The 24,425-nt window shown below is 30.9% G+C and overlaps 2 protein-coding genes across 2 annotated transcripts; one reads left to right on the top strand and one right to left on the bottom strand.

Annotated features, from left to right (window-relative positions):
* Positions 1–11,987: 11,987 nt before the first annotated feature.
* LOC112277548 (small ribosomal subunit protein uS17c) lies at positions 11,988–12,855 on the top strand. The gene has a single exon (XM_024510060.3). The coding sequence runs from the start codon at positions 11,988–11,990 to the stop codon at positions 12,627–12,629; it is 642 nt and encodes a 213-aa protein (XP_024365828.2). The 3' UTR covers positions 12,630–12,855.
* Positions 12,856–15,558: 2,703 nt separating this feature from the next.
* On the bottom strand, positions 15,559–18,615 carry LOC112286683 (bax inhibitor 1). The gene is made up of 6 exons (XM_024528819.3): positions 18,295–18,615; positions 17,747–17,896; positions 17,274–17,365; positions 16,749–16,935; positions 16,396–16,551; positions 15,559–15,819 (listed from the first exon to the last, which is right to left on the bottom strand). Exons 1-6 carry the CDS (start codon positions 18,400–18,402, stop codon positions 15,760–15,762), a joined length of 753 nt encoding a protein of 250 aa, XP_024384587.1. The 5' UTR covers positions 18,403–18,615; the 3' UTR covers positions 15,559–15,759.
* Positions 18,616–24,425: the final 5,810 nt, after the last annotated feature.

Here is a 24,425-nt window from a genome sequence, read left to right as displayed (position 1 = left end):
CGCATAATGTCTGATTTGTTTGCAACGATAGCAATGAAGTGGTCTCCTGCCAACTCCTTCAGGGATAATGGGTGTTTCTATTAGTATATAACGGCTAGGTCTGTTCCATATCCGATGACTAAAAGATCCTGGTTGATCCATTGTTACTGTAGAGTTCGGCATTGGCTTCATCATGGATGGATATTGATGGTATCTTGGTTGGTTCATCACCAATCTGTGTATATTGGATACACCTTTTTGGTGAAATTCAGAGTTTAGGAAATTAGAATAATTCTTGTTTTGTTTATTCGTTCAATTTCCATTCCAACCAAACCTATTATTCGTTTGTACTTGATTGACATCCCACAAAGTTCGTTGAGTCATTATCTAGTTATTGAGTTGTTGTTGCTTCCGTAAATTCCAACAGTTGGTGGTAATATGCTTGCCTCTACAAAAGGTACATTGTACAGTCATTTGGGGTGGTGAAGGACATTCTCTTACTAAATGACCTTGCCCCTTACAATTGTTGGACCAGACATTGGGACACATATTGGTTGGTTTATGCCTTTTTTTCTTTATCCTTGGCAAGATTCACAGCCAATTCATCCATTTTTTTCGTCAATATTAACAGTAATGACTCATTGGGATTCCTTGATACCAATGCATTTGGCAATTCCTTCGTAGGTATTGATTTTTGATACATAAAATAAGGCACATACGGGTATGATGATGATGGTGGTACGGCGTGCAATGGAACGACATCTATAATTCCATGTGGAATTATACCATAATCATTCCTTTCCAGATAACCTTCCGATGCATCATTCCAATTTGTCATTCGATAACCTCCTTGAGATGGAATCATTGTGGCTCCAACTATTAAGTTCTGGTAATAGTGACATTCCTCCCATACTCTCGCTCACTCAAGAGATGATGCAATAGTGGCTGATTGGACCTCCTTTACAAACATCTTCAATTCTGGTGGGTGTAATCCATTAACCAATATGGACAACACAAACGATTCCGACATTTGGTTATTTGGCCATTTTCAAAGTATATCTGCTACACGACCATAATATGACTGTACCGCTTTCTCTGGTACCATTCTGCTGTTCATTAATTTTTCTCTAAGACGTTCTTTAAAACCAATTGGTCAAAAATGGATTAAAAATGTATTTTTTAATGCCTCCCAATTGATAAATTGTCCCACAGGTTGGCGGTTATACCACTCAAACGTTGTGTCTTTCAATGTCACTGGCAGCCATCTTAACCAAATATCTTTAGTTTTGCCATTATTAACTACACACGCCGTCAAGAATTGAGACAAATATTAATTTGGATCCGCACTTGGTAAACCCCGAAAAGTAGGTAATGGCACGATGCTAGTCGTTCGATCGCCCACTACACTTATTTGAACTGCAATGGGAACTGTTGGTCCTCCGGACGTCATTAAAGATGCTAATGTTTTGCTCAATTCCTTATTAAAATAAAAACAGTCTCTCGTAAAAGACTTTTTTGGACTTCCAGGCCTTTTTGATTGACTATTATTATCCTCAAATAACTTTACTAGTTGGATATGAAGTAAAAACAACAGATTTTGATATACTTTGAATTGGTCTTTATTGGCAAGTGATTTATGCCGATCTTCAAAACCAGTCTTGTTAGAATTGGACGTATTTCCGATTGAAAAATTACCTAGTGGGGTACCCAATTCCTCTGTGCCTTCCTCATTTTCTGTTAACGGCTTTGAGAGGTATGCTGAACTATTATCAATGCTCTCCGCGAGTGCTCTTGGTAATTTTTTTAACAGCATGTACTTCTGAAATATTAGAGGTCGATTGTCTTCTGGGTATGATCAAATATACCGACAGGCATGCAACCACAGCTTAATCCAACTTTGTCGATGCTTCTTTTTTAATTTGTCATCTCGCTCATTACGCAACAAATTTCTTACTTACAATCACTCTGTTCTTTCTTTTGATTGCTTTATTCTCTTTGTTGTTAAATTCTCATTCTTAATAAGCATAATCTTTCATTATTTCTACTGAGTTTGCTTCCTAATTTCCTTTACTGCTTCGACACTTAATTCCTAACACTCAATAATGTTGTCAATCCCCAGTAGCAGTGCCAAAATGTGGTTATCATTTTATTTATTCTAGAAGAAACCTCCCAGAAGAAACCTCCTAGAATAAATCCATATAGGGAAATTCGAACATAGGGAAAGACCATGTATATGAGCTCCAATTGTTAGGATCACACAATTAACCGCTACTGTTGAATGCTTACCATACCTAAGAATACTTAACTTTTCTTCCTACTGTCCACTCTCTCATATCAATACAATAACATCCATGACATTGATTTCAGTACCCTATGTAATTCACAAACACACAAGCATATCCCAAACCCTGGAATGAACAACTTCCAATCCACAAAATCTGATCAAGACAATTCCTTTGATTACAATTCCTCTCCACTGAACTTACAACCTTGCAATAAACAGTGACTGGAAACTTCCATACATCCTCAATCTTTTACAACAATTGATAAATAATGATCCATAAACAACTTCATAAATCAAACATTGATTCATTAAGTCGATCCTCTTCACTAGAATCAACACTAACACAAAAGAAACAAGAAAACTAAGAAGAAGAGATAGCACCAAGCTTATCCTCAGCTCAATACTATCGTAGTCTGGCATTTTCTTCTCTTCTCCCATCCTCCTTATACTACCCCGAGATACCAACTCCTATACTACAGATGATAACTACTTTTCCTGACTATTCATCTATTCTACTTGTTGAACCACCTTTTCAGCAGTTATCTATCCATGTTTATACTATACATTAGGTATCTACATTCTAAAAATAATTACTTATTCTACAGCTTCCATTTTATAAAAGAGACTTCTATTTACTTTGTAGATGCATAAATGAGCCAAATCAAAATAAATAAAGTAAGAAATTATTATAGGTATTTTTTAAAATAATTAAAAATAGTATAAAAAAATTTTAATTTAAATTATCAAAAATTAATATCCAAAGAGGATAGGTTGTCAACTTGGATCAAAATCACATTCCAAGAGACAAAATTGTATCCATATAGCGACTTTGGGATTTTTTGGTAGATTAGTAAGCAAGATTTGAAAGTAGATTTGAAGAAAGATTTTTGGGAATTAATTTTATGTCAATAGAATCAATATTGAATTTTTTTTAAAAAATAAAAATTAATCATGTTCTTGATTAGTTTAGATTTTGAAAAATAAAAATATGTTTAAAAATTTGAGGATTTCTTGAGTTTTATAGTATATATAGGTGAATTTTGGACAATGAATTGGTGTATTAGTTATAAATATGTATACAAATTTTGAAGTTAATTAAATGGTTAGATCAAAGTGTGTGAAGGCTTTTGTAGGTTAAGGTCTCAAAAATTGGAGTTTGAAGGTTAATAAATGTTTTTAAGATCTTTTATAATTTTTTAATTAGATTATATAAATTTTTAGACTTAATTTCCACCAATAAAGTAAAATTTGAGAACAATTCAACAGTTTAAGAAAGAAATATTGGCATTGAAATTTCAATATTTATGTTAGAATAGGAAGCCGTCCAAAACCCAATTGAATTGTCTTGCATTTCTTTCAATTGATAAGTGTCATTGACTTCATCTTTTTTATATTTATTCTTAAGTAAGATATTAAGAAGTATGAAATTTTGAATTGATATCAATAATTTGATCATTAGTTGTTAAGGTTCCATTTTCCTATAGGATTTGAATTAAGATTTGTTTAAGATTTTTTTAGGATTTAAGATTTTATTATAGTTTCATTAAGATTTGATCTAAATTTTGGTTAAGATTTAATTAGGATTTTAATTATGGTTTGACCTAGAAATTGATTAAAATTCAATTTAGATTTTTAATTTTAATATTTTAAAGGATTTTTTTTTTTTAAGTTTATATTTTTAATATTTCTTTAAGATTATTATTATTTCTTTAAAGGTCTATTTTTATATTTCTTAAAATTTACTTAATATATTTCTTTTTAATTAATTTAAGATTTTTTTGAATTTTTGATAAATGTTTTTAGATTTATTTTAGGTTAGTCAAAGTTTGATTAAGATTATTAAATTTTATTTAAAGTTCATTTAAGATTCTATTAGACTTTGTAGGATTGTTGTTGCATTTCTATTTACCTTCCTCAGTTAGGTACCCAATGCATTCTCAAGCAAGAATATACATAAACAATAACATGAAATAAAAGATGGATTTTTATAGACTTCGATAGATGTAATCAATAAGCAATTGGATTGATTTATACACAAATAAGAAATGATCCAAGTCTATAATAATTCAACTTTTCACAAGAGCAAATAGTTTGAATATTATGATGAAATAATCATACCTTATCACCAATGTGGAAATGATGTTGCTTGTGATAGGTATTCACATGGTTCTTTTGTTGTTCTTGAACCCCTTTTAGTTGGGTCTTTATTATTGTATATAGCTCAAATATATGATTTGCTAAATATTTTATTACAAAATTATCAACTTTAAAAAATCAAAAGTATCAAGTTATGGATGATAACTATAATTAGTAAAGAAAGATATTGTTACATAAAAGAATCTATTATATTATTATAAGTAAATTTTTCCAACAAAAAAAAGAATTATTTAATCATCTTATTCATAATTGATGGTACATCTCTAATAATACTCCAAAATTTGATTTATAAGCTTTGTTTGTCCATTAATTTGAAAATAAAAAGTCAAAGATAGTTTTATATCTAATTTTAGAATCATAAAAATTATTATTTAAAATCTTGATATAAATAATATTTCTATATTAATATAATATCTTTAAAGAATCTATGATAGCAATAGATGTTATCAAGAAAAATCTTAGTTTTTTCTTCACATGTGATAGATTTTGTACATGATATAAAACATGCCATGTTGATGAAACAATCTACTATTATGAATATAGAGCCATAACAACTTGAGATTAGAAGATTTGTAATAAAATTTATAGAAACAAAAGACCATGGTTGTTTTGGACTAGATAATAGTTGAAGTAGTTTATAAGATTGTTGACAAGGAATTTTTGATCTTAAGCAAACATCACAAGATTGTATAAAATCTTTGACCACCTTCTACATTTGGAGCTACCAAAAACCCTTGAATATTAATTTTAAAGTCTTATTATATCCAAAATATCATGTTGTAGGAAAATCATGACGAGCTAGAAAAAAACATAATTAAATTTCACTTTCTACAACATATAAGGGCCCCTCAAAATATAATAGATTATTTTTTAATTCAAACTTGGAAGTATCATGAGATTTTGAAAGATTTCCATTAATATCACAAATAAAAAGATCAAAAGATATACTTTATTGAACTTAATTAATGAAAGTTGAATTAACAATTAATCTTGAATTTGAATCTTGATAAGGGCATATTTCAATGAAGTTAGTAATAATTCAAAATATATATTGATATAAAATATTTAAGATTCTTATAATCCATATATGATAATTGGATTATGAATGCCTTCTAAATAATGGTACCATTCTTAAAATAAATCCATGATTATAAGTTATTTTTTGTGGATCTTGTAGTTGATCTCAATTGTCAAAAAAAATTTGGAATAAAAAAATATTAGATGAAGTTTATCAATTATTCCTATTTATGATAATATGGCACTCAAGACAAAATTTAATACATTTTTTTATATAAAAAAAAATGGTTTAAAAAAGTCAATTCAATATAATATTGATGCAAAAATAAATGTTATCTTTAAAGCTTTAAATGTTTCTTTTGTTTCTTGATTTCATTGAAGTTTGTCTTTACAAGTCAAATAAAGCTGTAAATAGAGCTATAACTTGAAAAATATACTTTGTAAAGATCTGATAGTAATTGAAAAAATCCAAAAAATATTGGATATTTCTTATTATTTTTAATATATTCCAATACATAATAATATAAATTTTTTTAAGATCTATTACAAGTCCATCATTTGAAATGATATATTCTAAGAAATTGACTTGAACAATATAAAATATATACTTTTCTATCTTGGCATAGATTCCTTTATTTTTTTAATTTTTCTAACATCCAAATATCAAAGGTAGGGGGTACCTATTCTTCATGGTGATCTTCTTGAATCCTTGATAATCAAATCACATTTGCCATGATCTATCTTTTTTCTTCACAAATAAAATTAGAATTCTTGCTTAAAATTTTGAAATAGTATATGAATTTTTTGGCCAAATTTTCTTCAATATATTCCTTGAATTCAACCAATTCATTTTGTGATAAACTATAGATTAGTTCAAATGGTAGTTGAACTCTTTCTTAAAGATCAATTGAAAAATCATAGAGATAATGTTTTGAAAGAGTATCTGCATTCTTCTTTTCAAATACATCTTGAAAATCTTGATATTAGATAAAAATGTCATTTAAAGTCTTTCTACCATTGGAAACAAGTATAGCATAAATAATACAAGGTAATTTTTTTTATATAATATACAAAAAAGCTCTTATACCAACAAATATAGATTTGATCATGCTAAACTTATGATTTTTTACTTGATTAATTATATACTTAGTTATATTTTTAGAAAATTTAAGACTATAATAAATTCAATCTATTTATGGATTATATATTTTTTAATCATAATAAACCTAAAATAATTGAATTAGAAGGAGATTTAATGATATTAATTATTACATATCTTCTATAACCATTAGTTATTACTATAAGAGGAAATATTTCATGAATAAAATCTTTAGAGGAAAATAGACATCCATATATGACTTCTATATGAACAAAAAAAAATTCTTTACTAAATATATATTATATCCTTTAACAAATTCTTCATCTAAAAAACAAGCTGAGGCTAAAAAATCTTGCAAGGCAAAAGCTTTGTGATATTTAGATCCTAAATTAATATTTTTTATAAAACAAAAAGAAGATTCTATTCAAAGAATAGGACCTTCATTAGATGTTATGTAAGTTCTAGTAGCACAGTTCTTATAATAGCTAGACAAATTTGTTTTCCAATATACTATCTTCTTTAAAAAATTTATTTCTCATTTTATAATTACGTTGTCGTATTATGTGTTGTCTTGTTCGGGAATACACTGGGTATCTGGCTGTGGTAGGTATAGTTGTTTTTGCAAATAACAAAGAAATCCTAATAGATTTTATCCATGTATGAAGTATATAATTGAAATATCAATTTCCAAGTATTTAAAAACACTCCTCATAGTCATTTTAACCATACAATATTCCAATTTCTTTATTTCTTTTATAATTAAGTTGTTTTTGTTTTTCTTAACAAGCCCTAACCCTAGCCAGTTAGCTTTGACAAGCTGTAACTTTTGATCCAACCGTCCACTTAGTGTGAAATTTTGCACCCAAATACCAGTATAAGCCTTCTATATGCTCAGAAAATTTCAGCCCAACCCAACTTACAGATTGCAAGAAAACGCCCAAAAACCGCACTGATGACACTCGGCCACAACCTTGAAATTTGATGTAGAAACTCCAGAAGTGATTTCTCCTTTGTCAACCATTAACTCTAGCTCAAAATTGAATAGCCACTTGATCTCCAAATCTTCTATTACCAAGCCAAAATTTACGTCGACCCAACCAGTAGATCTTCAGATATCACAGAAACCCTATCCAACCCTAGACTGCCAACTTCCGACAACCCTTTGTACTAAAATCCATATATCTCTTGATTGCATCGTTAGATTAACACAAATTTTTGTATACACTTAGGACACCCAATTATCCAGACAATACCAAATTTTGATCCATAGATGCTACACGACTTGCACAAACCGATTGAGAATGCAAACCATCAATGTTTTATATAAAATCCGAAACACCAAAATAAACACTGACTTTCAGCAGCGATTGCTCTCCCCTCACAATCCTAATGAAACCAAACTAGTGACCTTGAAAAGAGCTTGAAGCTAGCTCTTCGATCCAAAAAACCCGATCTGAAAAAAAAACCCCCCCCCCCCTCATTTCTTAACCTTCCTCCCCTTTAACCCTAATTCTCTCCTCTTTCAAACCCTAGCCTCTGAATTTCTTCAATCTTCCGTCTTGGATCCGAAATTGGCTCCTTCCGTCTTGGATCCGGAATTGGCTCCGTCGTCAGAGCTTTCTCCTCCGTTTTTACCTTTAAGAGATCCTTTTACCGAAAGGACGTCCCCGGAACAGCACAAAGAATGGAACAACCTGAAACGGAATCGGAGCCCTGTAATCGGGACAATATTGAGTCGCCCGACCAATTCAGGTCTCATATTGGATAAGAGGCCCTGGATTGGATGTCTTGAAATTGGATCCAATTGGCTCTTCGAACCACACTCACCTGTCGTTGAATTGGTCCTTTCCCTTTCTGCTGACTCCCGTTATTGGAATCGAACGGAGCATTTCAGTAAGCCTCGGGTGACTGTAATGGGGTGACTGAACCTAGCCTCTCAGTATTTGCACTGGAATTGATCGTTGCTCCCAATATTCGAGGTAACTGAACATTAATAAAAGTCCTCTTTCTTTATATTTTCATAGTATACTCGTGTTACAACACGACAATATCACTTCTTTGGACAATGTTAGAAAGTATGATTTGGTTCTCTACAATATAAATATAATCTTTTCTGACAATGATAAGTCTTTTTTATTCAATAAGAGGTTTTAATTATACTGCATCAATTTGCATATCCTTTACTTTCAAAGATATGTATTGAAAAGCCATTGATATTACCATTAAATTATAATAATGTTGAGGCCTACTTATGCAATTTTTAGATCATATTCAAAACGTCAATTATCATAGTTTACAGCAAAATCAATTATTTGACTCAATATTTGACAATTAGGTAATTTGAACATCAATTTTTTTTACTTCATATTTTAATCTATAAAAAAATTGGCTAATAAATGCAGCATCATTCTACTTTATATTAATTATAAGTTATCTAAAATATGAAGCGTATAATGTTACATATTGATTTCTTTATTGTAAAATATAGATCTTATTTATTACAACACAAATTATATCATATTTTTTATACATGGATCAAAATTTTGCTAAGAAAGCTTCCAAATTATTCAATATTGGATTATATTGCTCAAAAAAAGATAAAAATCATGATAATGCACAATTAAAAAGTAGTCTTCCAATAAACCTAACTTGTGATTCTAGAATTGGATAGCTTTGGGATTGAAGTTCAATTGCTAATTGTACTTGATTGATAAAGCCTTGAAACTTTGATCTTGTTCTATCAAACTTCTCAAATGAGGTAATTCTTGATTTTCTAGCACTTGAATGGTTTTTTACTATTATATATATATATTCTTTGGTGCAAATATTGAAGCAACTCCAAACATCTCTATATCTCTACTTTCTATCATTCTTGTTTCTCCTTATAATGGTAAATTGAATTGATGCATTACAAGCATTAACTCTTTCAATTGTTCTTGCATTTGTGCCATTGCACTCTTTATTTTAACAAGCTTCATCATAATAATACTTAGAAAGAAAAAAAATATCTAATATTTCTCAAAACAAGTAAAAAAAATGAACTTGAAAATAAAAAAATATATATTAAAATTTACAAAAAAGTATGAAAAAATAAAAATAAAGAAGTATGTATATTAAAAATAAAATAAAATAGCTATTATCAAAGGATAAGAAAATTAGAGACACTTAAAACTAGATTAAAAGTAAGAAAAGAATTAATAAGAGTGAAAAAAGCTTCACTCTTGTCTCTATATATACTATCTACTTAAGACCTACATGATGACATTCTATAGGACCTCCAAAACATGTTGACTTTGTACAACATATATTTTAACTTGCAAGGTAATTTTTTTATATAGGTGCTACATAATTAGCTTATTTTACAAGCTATCAACATGTGATTAACTTGTTGATCAAGTTTCTAACCTATCAATCAACTAAAAATACATATAAAGCTAAAGCAATGTCTATAAATCTTCTAAGAAGCTTCTCTACAAGATATTCTGAAATTAATCTATTTTTACCTACTTCTACTTATTCATATTATTTAGATAATAATTACAATAAATATATATCGATAACAATCTAACTATCAAGCTACTTAAAATAATTTGTTCAAATTTATGTGAACTCCTTTCTATCAAATCTTTTATAGGATCTTGATATCTCTTAAAATTTATTGATAATTATTCAAAGAGATATTGATTCTATTTTTGATACAAAATAATACAGTTAAAACCTTCAAAGATTTTAAACAAATGGTTAAAGAAAAACAATGCAAAGGCTAACTTGCTTATAAAAAAATTGAAGTGAAGAGTATTTTTTAAATTAATTCAATTCTTATTGTGCTAAGAATGATATACAAAGATAATTTATAATAGGCATTTTTCAACAAAATAACATTGCTAAGAAAAAAATAGGTATTTTTGTAGAATTATGCAAAGTTTATAATTTGGTGTACATCCACAATCTTATTTATGGAAGAAAGCTACTTCAACAATTAATTATACCTTCGATTCCATCTTACATTAAGTTCTTTATATGATTATTTAATTTTAACTCTTCTTTGATAAAAATGCCCCACTTAGTTCATTTATATATATTTAATTATTTATCCTATTTTCTTTTGAAAATTTTAAAAAACTAGATTTCAAAGCCAAAACATCTATACTTATAGGATATAATCATAAATCAAAAGCACACAAATGCTTTGATTTTAATATATATATATATATATATATATCTATTTTAACAAAACATAAGTAGAAATCCAACATGTTGTCTATCCATGTTCTTCTCACAATGACATACTTGGTACTTTCTTGGATTTGAACTTCACTACCTTGTTACTAGTAAAAGATAGTGTAACTCTAATATCTAAGGTGCTTGGTGGTGCTCAGTCTGAACTAATCTGTGTGATGAGAAGCAAAGAGATCTTACTGAATTTTTGGAGTCAATTGTACAAATCTCGCACAAGAGAGAGGAGCATCAGATTTTGATCATTTCACAATGCAGTAGATTCATTAGTCTAGCATTATTGGTAGAACAGACCTCAATAAGCATGAATTCTCACATGAAGATGATGATGAGGATGGTTATAGATTTAGCTATGCCATTCTACCACGTCTTGTGGTCTCCTTAGTCTTGTGAATAATTTTTTAATTAGTAATTTCATAGCTAAAAACAACTTTGGTAGAAATTCCTTGCCTTTTTAGAATTAGATTTTGTTGATAAATATTATTCTTGTAAAATAATAAATTTCTTTTGGCATAAATATGAGAGAAACAAAAACTTAGTTTGAAATCCATACACTTTTATAAAAAAAATTATATGTTTTAAAATACCAAAAAGTATTTCAATAATTATAAATATACTTTATGTATTTTTTATTCATGACTAAAATATACAAAATCTAAAAACTATATACATGTATATTGATTTTAATTAAACAACATTGAAAATAAAAATTTGGTTATGTTAGTATAATTTTTTGTAATCACAAAAAAATGCACCGCTTTATTTAAATACCTATTCAAATAAAATATACATTTAGTATGTAAATTATCTTTGGTATACATGCCAAATATTTATTTATTTATTTAAATTGGTAATTTTCACAAAATTTTCATATTTACATGTTGTAAGATACATAAATTATAATTTTTTTCCATGATGATATACATGATATTGCCAAAGAAAAATAAAACAAAACAAACAAACAAACACACAATAGTCAATACAATTCATACATTCCATATAAAATAAAATCCATTATATTAAATAAATTATATATATATATATATATATATATATATTCCATTTATACCATTTATTCCATTTATTCCATTACATTACAAATTCATGCCCATTGACCCACCGTTGAATGAGAGATAGTGAGAATATCATTTGGAAGGGCTTGGACGAAACCTCCACGAAAGCCGGGTTCACACCAGAAATGAAACGATAGGATCCATGTGGACACGGAGTCGAACGGGTAGAGGGCCATCGGGGTTCGCCCTGCGCACCCGGCCCGGCCCCGTCTCCTCCCCTTATCCGAACTCCAAACATTTGCGCACACTCCAGCGCCGTAGCTGTCTTTGCAGGTTTGCGAGAAATTTGTGTGTTTCGAGCTCGATTGCGGACGTGGGTCTGACTGCAACGATGGCGTCCATTGTCGGAACTTCGCTGTCTATGAGCGCGCCGTCGCAATTGTCGCTGGGCTCGTCCATGGCCGGTACCAAACTGGCGCATGCGAATGCCCCCATGTCCCCGTCCTCTGCTGCTGGGCCGTTGCGAGTGGAAGCCATGAAGAAGATTCAGGGTCGAGTGATTTGTGCCTCGAACGACAAGACCATCGCCGTGGAGGTCACCCGAATTGCGCCCCACTCCAAGTACCTGAAACGTATCAAGTCGGCAAAGAAGTACCACGCGCACGATCCTGAGAACGAGTGCAACGTCGGCGACATCGTCACTCTCGAGAAGTGCAAACCTATCAGTAAGAGCAAGACGTTCATTGTTGTGGAGCGCAAGGTTGGTCGGCCTCGTGGTGAGAGGCTTGCCGCCCCCACATTGCCTCCATTGGAGAGTGAAGCTGAGAGCCCTGTCGCTGCCTAATTTGGGGTTTCCGAGATTCTATTTTATTCTGGGATTTTTTCTTTTTTTCTTTTTTAATTCTTAGTGTAATTTGAGATCAGGGTTGGGAAGTGTAGGAAATCTTTGGGGCATCAGGAGGCAGTTGTAATAACCATATCCCTCGGCATTCTACTTTAGTGGACTCTTAGTGGACTCTTATTGTTGAGAAATTCGCAACACGGTTGATAGAAAGTATAACATTTTCGCATGCTCTTGCCTCTTCATTCTTTTCTCGACAAGATCTATTTGTCCCCACACACATTTCTATCTGTCGATGTCTTCGGAGGTACACTAATCCTTTATCTGGAGTTGCATTTCTGCTGATGGTATTTGCTGAGCATGTTTCCGGACGTTTCTTTGCTGGAGATGCGACTAGTAATGCACAGGTTAATAAATTGTGAAGAGCTTGGAATGTGAAGGAGCTGCCACTGACATCCACCAGGTATTGGGATTAGCTTGACAGACATATTTGATGAAAAACTTCAGTAATTTGAACGCTGTCACAACATGAGTGCTGCCATTTGCTATGGACAGTGCAGTGATATTGGTTGATGAATCCCATCAGTACACTGAAAGCATTCTCTACTCTTGATTTTCTTGCAAATTGTTCAAGTAAGATAAGAGTCTCTTTTATCAGTGTCTGTGGTTTCTGTCTTCTCGCTGGTTGTTTTCTACCGACATTTGTACATTGTTCTTCATGTCATCACCATCGTGCAGTTGTCTCAATTATTCTGTATTTTCGCATATGTTCTTCACTAACCGAAAAGCACAGCCTCATTTCTGATTTAATGTTGTGGTATTATTTTCCCCTCTGTAGTGTCCATGTTGGTGGGTGTTATATCAGTTCTTGAGCAGTGTTCTCTTGAATATGAATGTGTGATATATGTGCTTGTTTTGAGGTTTGGATTTACGTACGTCGGTTCTAAACCCTATTAATTATGTTATTTTGACTCTGTTTGCCGTCAATGATCATGTGGTTTGGGACTTAATGCATATGAAGTACTTTTGATCGGTTGTGGTGAATTATGACTTGAAATGAACAACAGGACTGGTCTGTGTGGTTAATAGTAGTTTTGCAAGCTCATGTCACAGATTAAATGGACACATAAACTATGTTTGTTTTGTTTTTTTAATTATAGAGAATGTTTTAGTTGTACATGTTAAATTAAACATACTAAAGTTTACAAAGTGATATTGGTTGAAGAATTTGATAAATTTGCGAGCTTTGAATCGATTTGCTCGAAATGTAGATTTTTTTTAGTGAATAACCTTGATAAACCCAATATGATTGAGATTTTCATATTTAAACTTATGCAAATTTTTTCCTTTGAAAATTTCAGAGAATGTAGCAGAATGCTCTAATTTTGGATTGTGCTCAAAAGATGAATCTAGAAAATATTGTAAGAAAGTGAGACTTTGTTATTCTTAAATATATAAGTAGTAAGATAACATTAGAAGTTAAATCACAAACAAAACTAATCCAAAGTAATTGATTCTAAACTCATTATAATTGGGAATACTTTCTAAAATGCATCTCAATTACAATATATTTATAATTCTACACTCTACATGACCTCCTTGTAGACAACTAATAATATGCCTCTTTTTTTTGTACATTTTTTCCTTTCTTTGCTTTAAGAAAAGGTAGTGGTTGGAAGGGAGACAATGAATATTTTATGAAAAAATAGGTTGCAAGCTGTTTTAATTCATTTTGAAAACATGAATTGCCAAAAAATAAAATCTATTTTTGGATTTATTATATTTTTGGATCAATATTGGGATTAAACATTGAGTTGCCAAATGAGTCCTAAGTATAGAAGCTTGCTATTTAGTCAATTTAAGTCATGTGAGGTGTAGCAATACCAATTAGAGATGTAGCATTAACAATTCTTTATATAAATATATTTATATTTAAACATCTAAATTATTTAATCTTAAAACTAAAAAATATTGTATTTTTTTTTACTAATAGATAATTAAAATGAAATAATAAATTTGGAGTAGCAATAACTGTGTTATTTTTTATTTATTTTTATGGAGTACACATTTCATTTCAAGGTCCAAAAATGTTCTCTAAGTTTAGTTCTTACAACTTTGATATACATGCCCCAAAAAATAAATAAATTGGAAGCATATATTACCACATAATAGAAAAGAAAAAAAATTAAATGTAAAAAAAGGAAATTGTTAAATTGACACAAGCATTTACTAAATCAACTCACATATCTTAAATATCATTAACAAATCATCTATATAATTATCACTAAATAGATTAGCAATAAATATATAATATGCATAACAAGGCAAAGTTTATTAGTTGCCATCGTTTAAAGTTGATATAATTTTTTATTTTATTAATAATATTGAGAAGATTAGATATTGCATGAAATTTAGAATCTATATTATTACAAATCATGTCTTATAGATTGTATTAAAATTGATAATTACTACAAATAATATTGAGCACAAACTTTAATGTTATTAGATGTAACAAGACAAAAAATTAAAAAATAAAAAATAAAAAGTTTAAATCATACACTTGACATATGAAGAGATTGTGATATAGATGATATAAAATTTATTAAATTCATATATTCCAACTTGGGTAGAATTTGTATATTTAATAACAACGAATTTATCTATTACAATGTTTTAAAAATCATTACGACATTAAAAATAAAGAATTGTCTTAAAATCACAAATATAAAGACTAAAAAAGGTAAGTGATTTTTTTACAAGTCAAGACTACTACATTCCTTAGTATCTTAATACAAAAGTGTTACTTTGTTAATTCTTCTCTAAATTAGGTTAACTGCATTTTCTCACTTACATGTTATTTATTTAACGACAACTGTCTAAACCAGAAAATCATGCACACCTGACACAGACCCTCAAAAACGTTACACCATAATGATAAATTCAGTCTTCTTGCCTTTATTGTGAAGGAGCATCTGTACAAGTTCCTAATACGATCTACAAAACTACCTGCTACACAAAGCTTTAATCACCAAGCCCAGATGAGCTAAATGTAAGCGAGCCTTCACATTACCACACAGATTGAAAAAGCAAACAACCCTCCATACATGAATCCACGTCACCATGTTGCATTGCTCTAATCGCGGCGCCTCCGGCGTTCACGATCCTTGCGCTCCCTTTCATTCGCGTTCTTGGTCTGTACCCCACAGAATATCGGTTAACCATCTATGTTCTTTGGCCATCTCCATGAAGAATAGTTTCAAAAATTCATAGCATCAAGACCCCAAACTGACTTTGCCATTGTAGTAAGTTATTATTAAAACAATTCTGAAAACCAAACCCAGTAACAAATAGTAATCCTGTAAAGACTTAAAAGATGATTAGTAGGAAATGTGAGAACTAATCACTACATCAAAAAAATCTTATGTTGAAAGAATGAGATGAATTCGCATACTGATGTAAATACAAGAAGAAAAGTAACGATTAGCTAGTGAGAAATACAATGCGATGAATATCATACGGCAGGACGACCATCCATTACCTACCCTGTGAACCACAATCTCTACCATTATTACTTTCAATTTTCCTTTAAAAAGATCGCTGGAACTGTGCTTAACAGCGGATCTTCCAACATGCCAAGTTGTTTAAGGATGAAATACGATGATCAAAACTAAGCAAGGAATAAGGTGAGCCAAGGTGAGCAGATTAAGACCATAAGCGAAGTTAGCAAGCACAAGAACAATTTCATACAAGGGTAGGGTTCAACACTAACCATAATAACCAATATGCGCACAAAGATAGCAACGAAATCCATGAAGAGGTCTAATGTATGCTTGATGTAATCATAATCACCAAGTGATGCCCTTTCAATGATCATCTGGGTGTCGAACAACACGTAGCCCACAAACACAGCCAATCCGAGGTATAACTGAAACACGAATAGCATAAAACTATCAGTAATGAGCAACCAAGCAAAAACAGTCTCTCAATTCACACAAACAAAACATTAGATAGAACAAATTGTGGCACCAGTACGAGATCATGAAAAGGTTGCGAATTGAAAACATCTTCGTGCGCAAAAGAATCACACGCAATCCCTTAAATAATCGGTGAATAGAAAAATACCTCAACGTTGAACATAAACGCTCCGCGACCAACAAACATTGAGCCAAACTGCATCATAAGCATCATACTGATGACAGATGACAAGATGCCTCCCAGGAACAGGTACTCTCGACGCTTTGCTAGCAAAGCGGCTCCAGTGAAGCAAGCGAAGATTGCTGTGGAGCCGAGGAATGCGAACATGACAATACTGCAAAAACCAATTACAGAAGAGCCAAAGTTGTGGCACATTGTGAGACAAGTCTGTTTCGAGGAAAGAATTACAGAATTAACTCATTAAATACGATGATTGAATCTAAGTTCATAGCGTGTAATAAGGAAGGTCTGAAAATAAAATAAAGTAAAATAAAAACAATCCACATGATGCCCCCTGAGTAATATGCGTTCATCCGACATTGCACGAATTTACGACCAGGATATGTGATAAAATAATAATAATAATATTAATAATAATAATAATAAAGTAAAAAAAACTAATCAAACTTATTGCAAATGTTTCGCAATACATGACACTATTTGGCGACATACCTGGGGTTGAATTGAAGGACCTGCCCTACTAATGTTCCAAGAGATGCCCCCTCACAAAGAGCAGCAGCACCCAACAGCTGCAGCCTTTTATTCTTTTGGCAAGAACAGAACACTTTAGAAACAAAGACACTTATGCAGAAACTATTATAGCGATATGTAGAATAAATTATAAAGAAACTAAAGACTACGGCCGTGAACTCCGTTGTAATGGGCATGATAACACAACGAGCCTAGATACATCACTGAAATTCCACAAATTGTCGATGTATCATAGTCTCATTTATCAAAAAGAGCGCAATACTTTCCTCCTTCAGCGATTGCATCAATATTCGACTTCGTAAAGATATTGATAAATTAAGGAATTAGAACACATTCACAATTGGATTGCAGAAAAAGGGGTACATATTAGGTTCATGTTTACGGTTGACGCGATCCGGTCTTAAGACTAGTATGATGTGCCTCGATCCACATACCTCGTTCTCCGCCGTTGAAGGAGTAACTGCAAGCCATGTACTGGCGCCGATGAACAACAAAGAAGTAATGATGCCTCCAATGTTCCACAAAGTATGGATGTACACCCCCACCGCCGACAAAAGAACGGTAGCGGCCAAAGTCATGTAAACCTGCAAGAATACGGAGCTAGGGATTGAGAAATTGTATGCACATGTGCAAATTTCAATGAGTCTTACACCTGGCTTCCTTCCATTGACATTTTCATAGATGCAAAAATACCGACTAAAACAAGTTAAGCCGTATATTTCAACAAATCTTTCCCCACGACAAGTTCTTTACACAGAATTCAAACCCTAGAAGATATTAAACCAACAAGTACGTTATCTTTAACGCAGAATAAATAAGCTCAACACGAAATTAGCATCGTATCACAAAACACCCATTCAACAGGAACTCGTCCGAATTCGCATCCAACCAGAGGAAGGGAAGCAATAATCCAAACAATCACTACAAACCCCTCGTCACAACAACCAAAAACACACCACCCGAGTTGGGCAAAACCCTTTACCCTCTGCAGATGATGCTGCACGGCCGTGGAAATGGCGTTGAAGTTCTTCAACGAGTTGTAATTCCATTGCGACCCGCGCCCCTCGAAAAACGACGCAGCGTAATCCATCTCTCCCGCGCTCCGACCCTCAACCAATCCCCACACGGCGATCTCGATCTTCCTCCAAACTGCACCAATTTCCCACCAAGGCGTATCGAATTGATCACCAAAACGACCTTAATGCGGACCTCGTGTTGTTATCTTGTTATCTTCGAAAGCGACTCCAACCCACACGAACCACAAGCACCTGTGACGAGAACCGGCAAATAATGTCTCCCGAGCTGATACTTCAACGCTCGAGGAACTCGCCCCGGTAGGGATATATACCGTTCTGTGTGGGGGAAGATGAAGGAAGGAACCCTCTAGAGCATCGCCGTCTCTCCGCTCCTTTCCTTTTCTCTTACTGACTGTTCCCTCACATCCACCGCGGGGAAGGTTCCCAAAGATCCCACGTTTGGGGAACCTATTCGTAGTTTCGAAGAAGGACACGACTCTTGAGATTGCCGTGTTCTCCCCCCAACTCACAAATCGGATGACGTGGAAGATCGTGGTCGGACGTCCACGTAGGGTCGTGTCTTCGACCAATGGCGTTGCGGGTCCACGTCGACCGACTGACACCGTTATTGCTGACTTGGCATCTACGTGTGTTGAATGTAGGCTCCACGTGCTTCATATGGCTTGTACTGGTAAATAGTGAAAAGGAATTTGATTATGGAAATGTGTTCTTATATATATATATATATATACATTTAAATGTGGTTTTGAAAATACTGATAATTTTATTTATAATGAAATTACTATGAAATGTAGACAAGTGTGTGTATGTAAAAACACATATTATTAAATAATATTGTATTAATAAAATTGAAGAAGTGAATTTTAGAAATTAAATACAAAAATGGTTGTAAAGACTTTAAATTATTTATTTTTTCAATACTACAAAAAGAAAATACTCATTAAATTTCAAATATTCTTTCAATAAAATACTTAAATTTAAATTGTTAAGGAGGGAAAGAAGAAAGGGAAGAAAATAGAAATAAACAAAAAATTGTCATACCCATGTGTACTTTTGAAGAATGTTTTGGATTTTTATATATTTATTAAAAAATATTTTGTTACCATAAAATAATTTAGTTAATTTATATACCTAAAAGGTCTTTGATTTTATTATTATAAAGATAAGATGATATGTTAAATTTTTAAAATATCTACATTTTAAAAAACTTATAATATATTCATCACTTTTAGTTCTTTATTTGATATAATAAGTTTTTATCAACTATGTTATTTATTATGTTAATTTTCAACATTAGACAAATATACCTTTTATACTTAAGATATTTAATATTAATTTAATTTTTAAATTCTAAACTTTAATTCACTTCATACCTTATTAACTTTAGAAATTATAATTAATAAAATAAAGATATTATTTTATTAAGAAGATGTATTATAAAAAATTATGAAAGAAATAGATTAGTATAAAAGAAGGAAAAAGAAATGAAAATTGGTATAAAAATAACTTATAGAAACAAGTATAAGTAAGGTTAGAAAATAATAAGGGAGTATGAAAAGGCAAAAGGATTAGCCGCCCATATGTTCAAAAAACAAGGTGGTTGAAACCACCTTTGGTAGTTATAGTAGTTAGGAATAAATTACTTTCACTATGTTTAAATAGTATTAAAAGAAATACACTATAAAAAGCTATAAATAGCTCCAAAGTTATGTTTTTATCATCAAAAGAAAAATATAATAAAAGATTATAATTGACATACTTGCATATTATTTCATATACTTTTAGTCTAATATAGAATTATAAGAGTTGTAAGATAAAATGAAGGTACAGATGGTTGAAGACTAGATTAAAGAAGACAAAGACAAGAAGTTAATAAAGATATAGATGGTTGAAGATTAAGTGACACGGACATACACATGTAAGTCAATAATTACATGTATAAATAGGTAGAAGTAAGTAAAAGTAGATAAAAGTAAGTTAATTCTATAATATTTGCTATAGAAGCTTCATAGACGTTGCTTTGACTTTATAGGTTTCTTTAATTGAATTTTTGGGATTAAAAACGTGGTCAACAAGTTGGCCATGTGCCACACATGTTGTTAGCTTGAAGACCAAGCTAACTATGTGGCCCACATATAGAAAAACTTGCCGTATAAGTCAAGGCATGTGTCCTACAAAGTCAATACATATTGGAGGTCCTATAGAACATCGCCACGTAGCCCCTAATTAGATAGTATATATAGAGACAAGAGTGAAGCCTTCTTCACTCTTGTCAACTTCTTTCTTCCTTCTAGTCTAGTTTCAAGGGTCTTTAGTTCTCTTGTCTTTTGGCAATAGCCATTCCAGTTTCTTTCTTAATATACATATTGAGTTATATCTATTTTTTCATCTTTCTTTGAGAGAAGTCTCACTCGTTTATTTGTTTTTATCAAGTTCTTATTCTTAACAAATTGACAAGATTACACTTACAATATCAGAGCTTTGTCTAATCTTGATTAAGAGTAGATTACCCCTTTCTCTTGTTAAGACATAAGCATATTAGAAGTTGCGGATTACCCACTTCTAAACTGATATTGTCCTTAGTATTTTTTTTATTCTTAAGTCCTTCCTTCTATTTGACTTGAGCGATATTAGACATCTTTTTTCTAAATATTATCATGGTAGAACTTGTTGACATGAAGAGTATAATGGCATAAATGCAAGAGCAATCAATTGAGTTAATGCTTGTGATGCATCAACTCAATTTACTACCACAAGGAGCAACAAGATTAGCAAGAAGTCAAGATATAGAAATGATTGGAGTTGCTTCAACATCTGCACCAAATCATGTCCCTTCTCCTATGGTGGAACGTCCTTCCAGTGTTAAAAAACCAAGAATTGTCCTATCCGAGAAGTTTGATGGCACTAGATCAAAGTTTAGAGGATTTATCAATCAAGTACAACTTGTGATTGAACTTCAATCCCAAAGCTATTCAACTCCACGATCGCAAGTTACATTCATTGGTACACTTCTTTCAGGTTGAGCATTATCATGATTTTTATCTTTTCTTGAACGACGAGATTCCATATGAGATAATCTAGAGGCTTTTTTGGTAGAGTTTTGATCCATGTATGGAAAACATGATGCAATTTGTGTTGTAACCAATAAGATCCATATTTTGTGACAAGACAATCAATTAGTAACGTTGTATGCTTTACAATTTTGACAACTTGCAACTGATATCAAGTGGAATGATACTATACTTGTTAGCCAATTTTCTACGGATTACAATATGAGATAAAAAAAATTAATGCACTGTAGTGATACATCACAAATCTAATTGAATTTCTATACATTTTGCTAAGATTACTAGATGACTTCAACTGGGTGTCATTAGAAAAACTAAAATTAATATTAATCAAAGATACATATAAGGTACATATTGACAATCCAAATCAAATATCCTCACAAGGCCTCAACAGGGTCTCAATTGAAGGCTTTGGTTGGATTTGAGAAGAAGGCCTCAACTAAATTTCAATAAAAGACTTTGAATGAGATTTGATGAATGGCCTTAGCTAGGCTTCAATTGCAAGACCTAGCCAAGCTTCAATCAAAGACTTTAGCCATACTCTAATCTAAAATCTCAAAGCGATGCTTAAAGACCTTATTGAATACTATGTGGATAATTTAGATATTAATCTGATTGAAGGCTTAATCAAATTTCAATAGAGAGACAAGAGAAAAAACAATGAAAAAGTAGTTTAAACGATATAACATAAAGAAATGAGTATGAACTCTTAATTATGCTCTAAAATTTAAATTTTTATTATTTCTTTATTTTATAATAATTAAGCATGTTAGATTAGGATTTATATAAGTAGAATTTAGTTTTATAGGATTTTTAGGATTACAACCTTTGATGATATAAATCATAGCGTAATTCCTTGAATTAAATTAATTAAGATCAAAGTGATAAGAATTAAAAAATTAGAATAGCAACTTAGTTAGTTTTAAAAATATAGAGGTTGTTAGTTACTACTATGAAGGTTGACTAAAAGCTTATGAGTTCATTTAAAATCATTTCATATGATTTAGAGTGAATTAGAATTATAATTTTCTAAAAGATCTAGTGAAGTTCAACAATGATAGTTTTGAAATTTCTTTTAAATTCAAAAAATTTAAATGATATGACAGTTCTTCTAATTAATAGAAGTTTTTTTAATGCAATGGTGGCATCGGATTTATCCCATGGAGTGAAGAAAACAAGATCAGCACCTTCTCCTTCAAAATACAAGTAGAGCAATGAAATTTTCATTTTGAAGAATTTTACAAGAATTGCCAAGATCCTTTTAAGTAAAAACTTTCATAAAAATTACAAATGAATGTGAATTGAGGCATGTAAGTAATTGATGTAAACTTATAAAAGTATTTTGAATACAATGGTAAAGTTAGATTTATCAAAAAGTGCTTTCTTGATCACTTACAAGAGCCATCAGCCTTGGTAACGAAATTGACTCTTGGATGAATGAAGGCCATAGATCTACATTAGAGATCTTAGAGATTAAGAGTGGAGATGTGGCCACCCTTCCACAAGCCACCACTCAATTGTAAAATAGTGGCTTGATTCTCCAAGTCCTTTCTCTCTCTTCTTTTGGTGAAAGGCAAAGCTATGACAAATTTTGGCTCTAAATCCTAATCTTTTTTTTTTTTTTTTTTTTTTTTTTTGATTTTTAATCTCATTATAAACTTTTGGTTGTGTATGCATGGATCTTGAGTAGTGAATGATGGTCATTGAATTTTAAGACATAGTTCATTGTGTTAGATAGCTCCCTCAGCCTTCTAAATATTCCAAAGATTCAAGAGCCTCGGATTTTCCTCAATCAATTGTCTAATTGTTTTATTTTAATATTTTTTTTTTATAGTTATAGCTTTTGATACTAGATTTAAAAAAAATAAGGATATCTTGATTTGGAGTAAGAGCAAAATTTTGGTGGAATTTTGAGTGAGTCTGGTGCCTTAGCAGTTAAATTATCCACCTTTGTAAAGGTATTTCTCAATGCCTCCTAATTGGATTATTGTGAAATTTTAGAAATAAGTGCATATTTAAGTTAGTATTTTCATGGCATAAATTTCACTAAATTTTAAGACGAATTAAAGTTTTGGTTAATTTTCAAGTAGACAAAGGTTGCCTATAGTAGTAGTCTTAGTCACTCAACTTTAAAAAAGAATTTCTAGCAGCTTAAGTACTGGATTGAATTTAAATTTATTAGAACAAGAGCATCTTTAAGTTAAATTTGCAACAAACTAAAAATTATATAATTTTGAATTAATCAAATTTTATAAGAAATTTTTGAATAGAAAGGATTTGCTGCCCTTAATTCTTGCGCATTATCAAGATACCTTTGCTTTTATCTTTCTTTAGTCTCACTTTTACTTTTATTTTTACAATAATTTGTAACTTTCATATTTTAACTTTTAGATTTTAATTTTTATCTTTTAACCTTTAATCTTTTCTCTTTTATAATTAGCTTTTACTTTTGACTTTTACTTTTAATTCAACCTTTAAGATTTTTTTACTTTTACTATGAATTAGTGGTAATAATTTGATCAATCACTTTTATCATTAGTTATTTAAGGAATAAAAATTTATAATTTATAATTATTTAATTTTTTATTTATTCTAATTAATTATAATTTTATAATTACATAAAAAATAATAATTATGGATTATATGAATGATCTTAAATAAACCATTGAGATTTAAGTAGAAATCATGCAAATAGCCTTGAAGACCATAGTAATTTTATTATTTTTTTTTTTATTAATATTGGTAACCATTGCTTCGAAGGCTTAAAGTTAATTCAATTATTAATACTAAGATTTAAATCAAGTTAGCAACTATACAATTGAGATTTTTTTATCTTACTTCTTAAATTTGTTGTGTGGCATTAGTTTCATTGAATGGTGAAATTTGGACTCATAATGAGCAATAGGCAAGCAACTCTACATATAACCTTGATGGTTATGATTCAACAAGGATTAAAAGCTTATAAATATTTTATTCCAATTGATATATATAGAAATTCAATTAGATTT

The sequence above is a fragment of the Physcomitrium patens genome, chromosome 1 (assembly GCF_059467195.1).
Source record: "Physcomitrium patens ecotype Gransden chromosome 1, ASM5946719v1, whole genome shotgun sequence".
NCBI classification, from domain to species: Eukaryota; Viridiplantae; Streptophyta; class Bryopsida; order Funariales; family Funariaceae; genus Physcomitrium; species Physcomitrium patens.
Note: the sequence above shows the minus strand (reverse complement) of the source record. Positions and strands in the feature narration are given on the sequence as shown.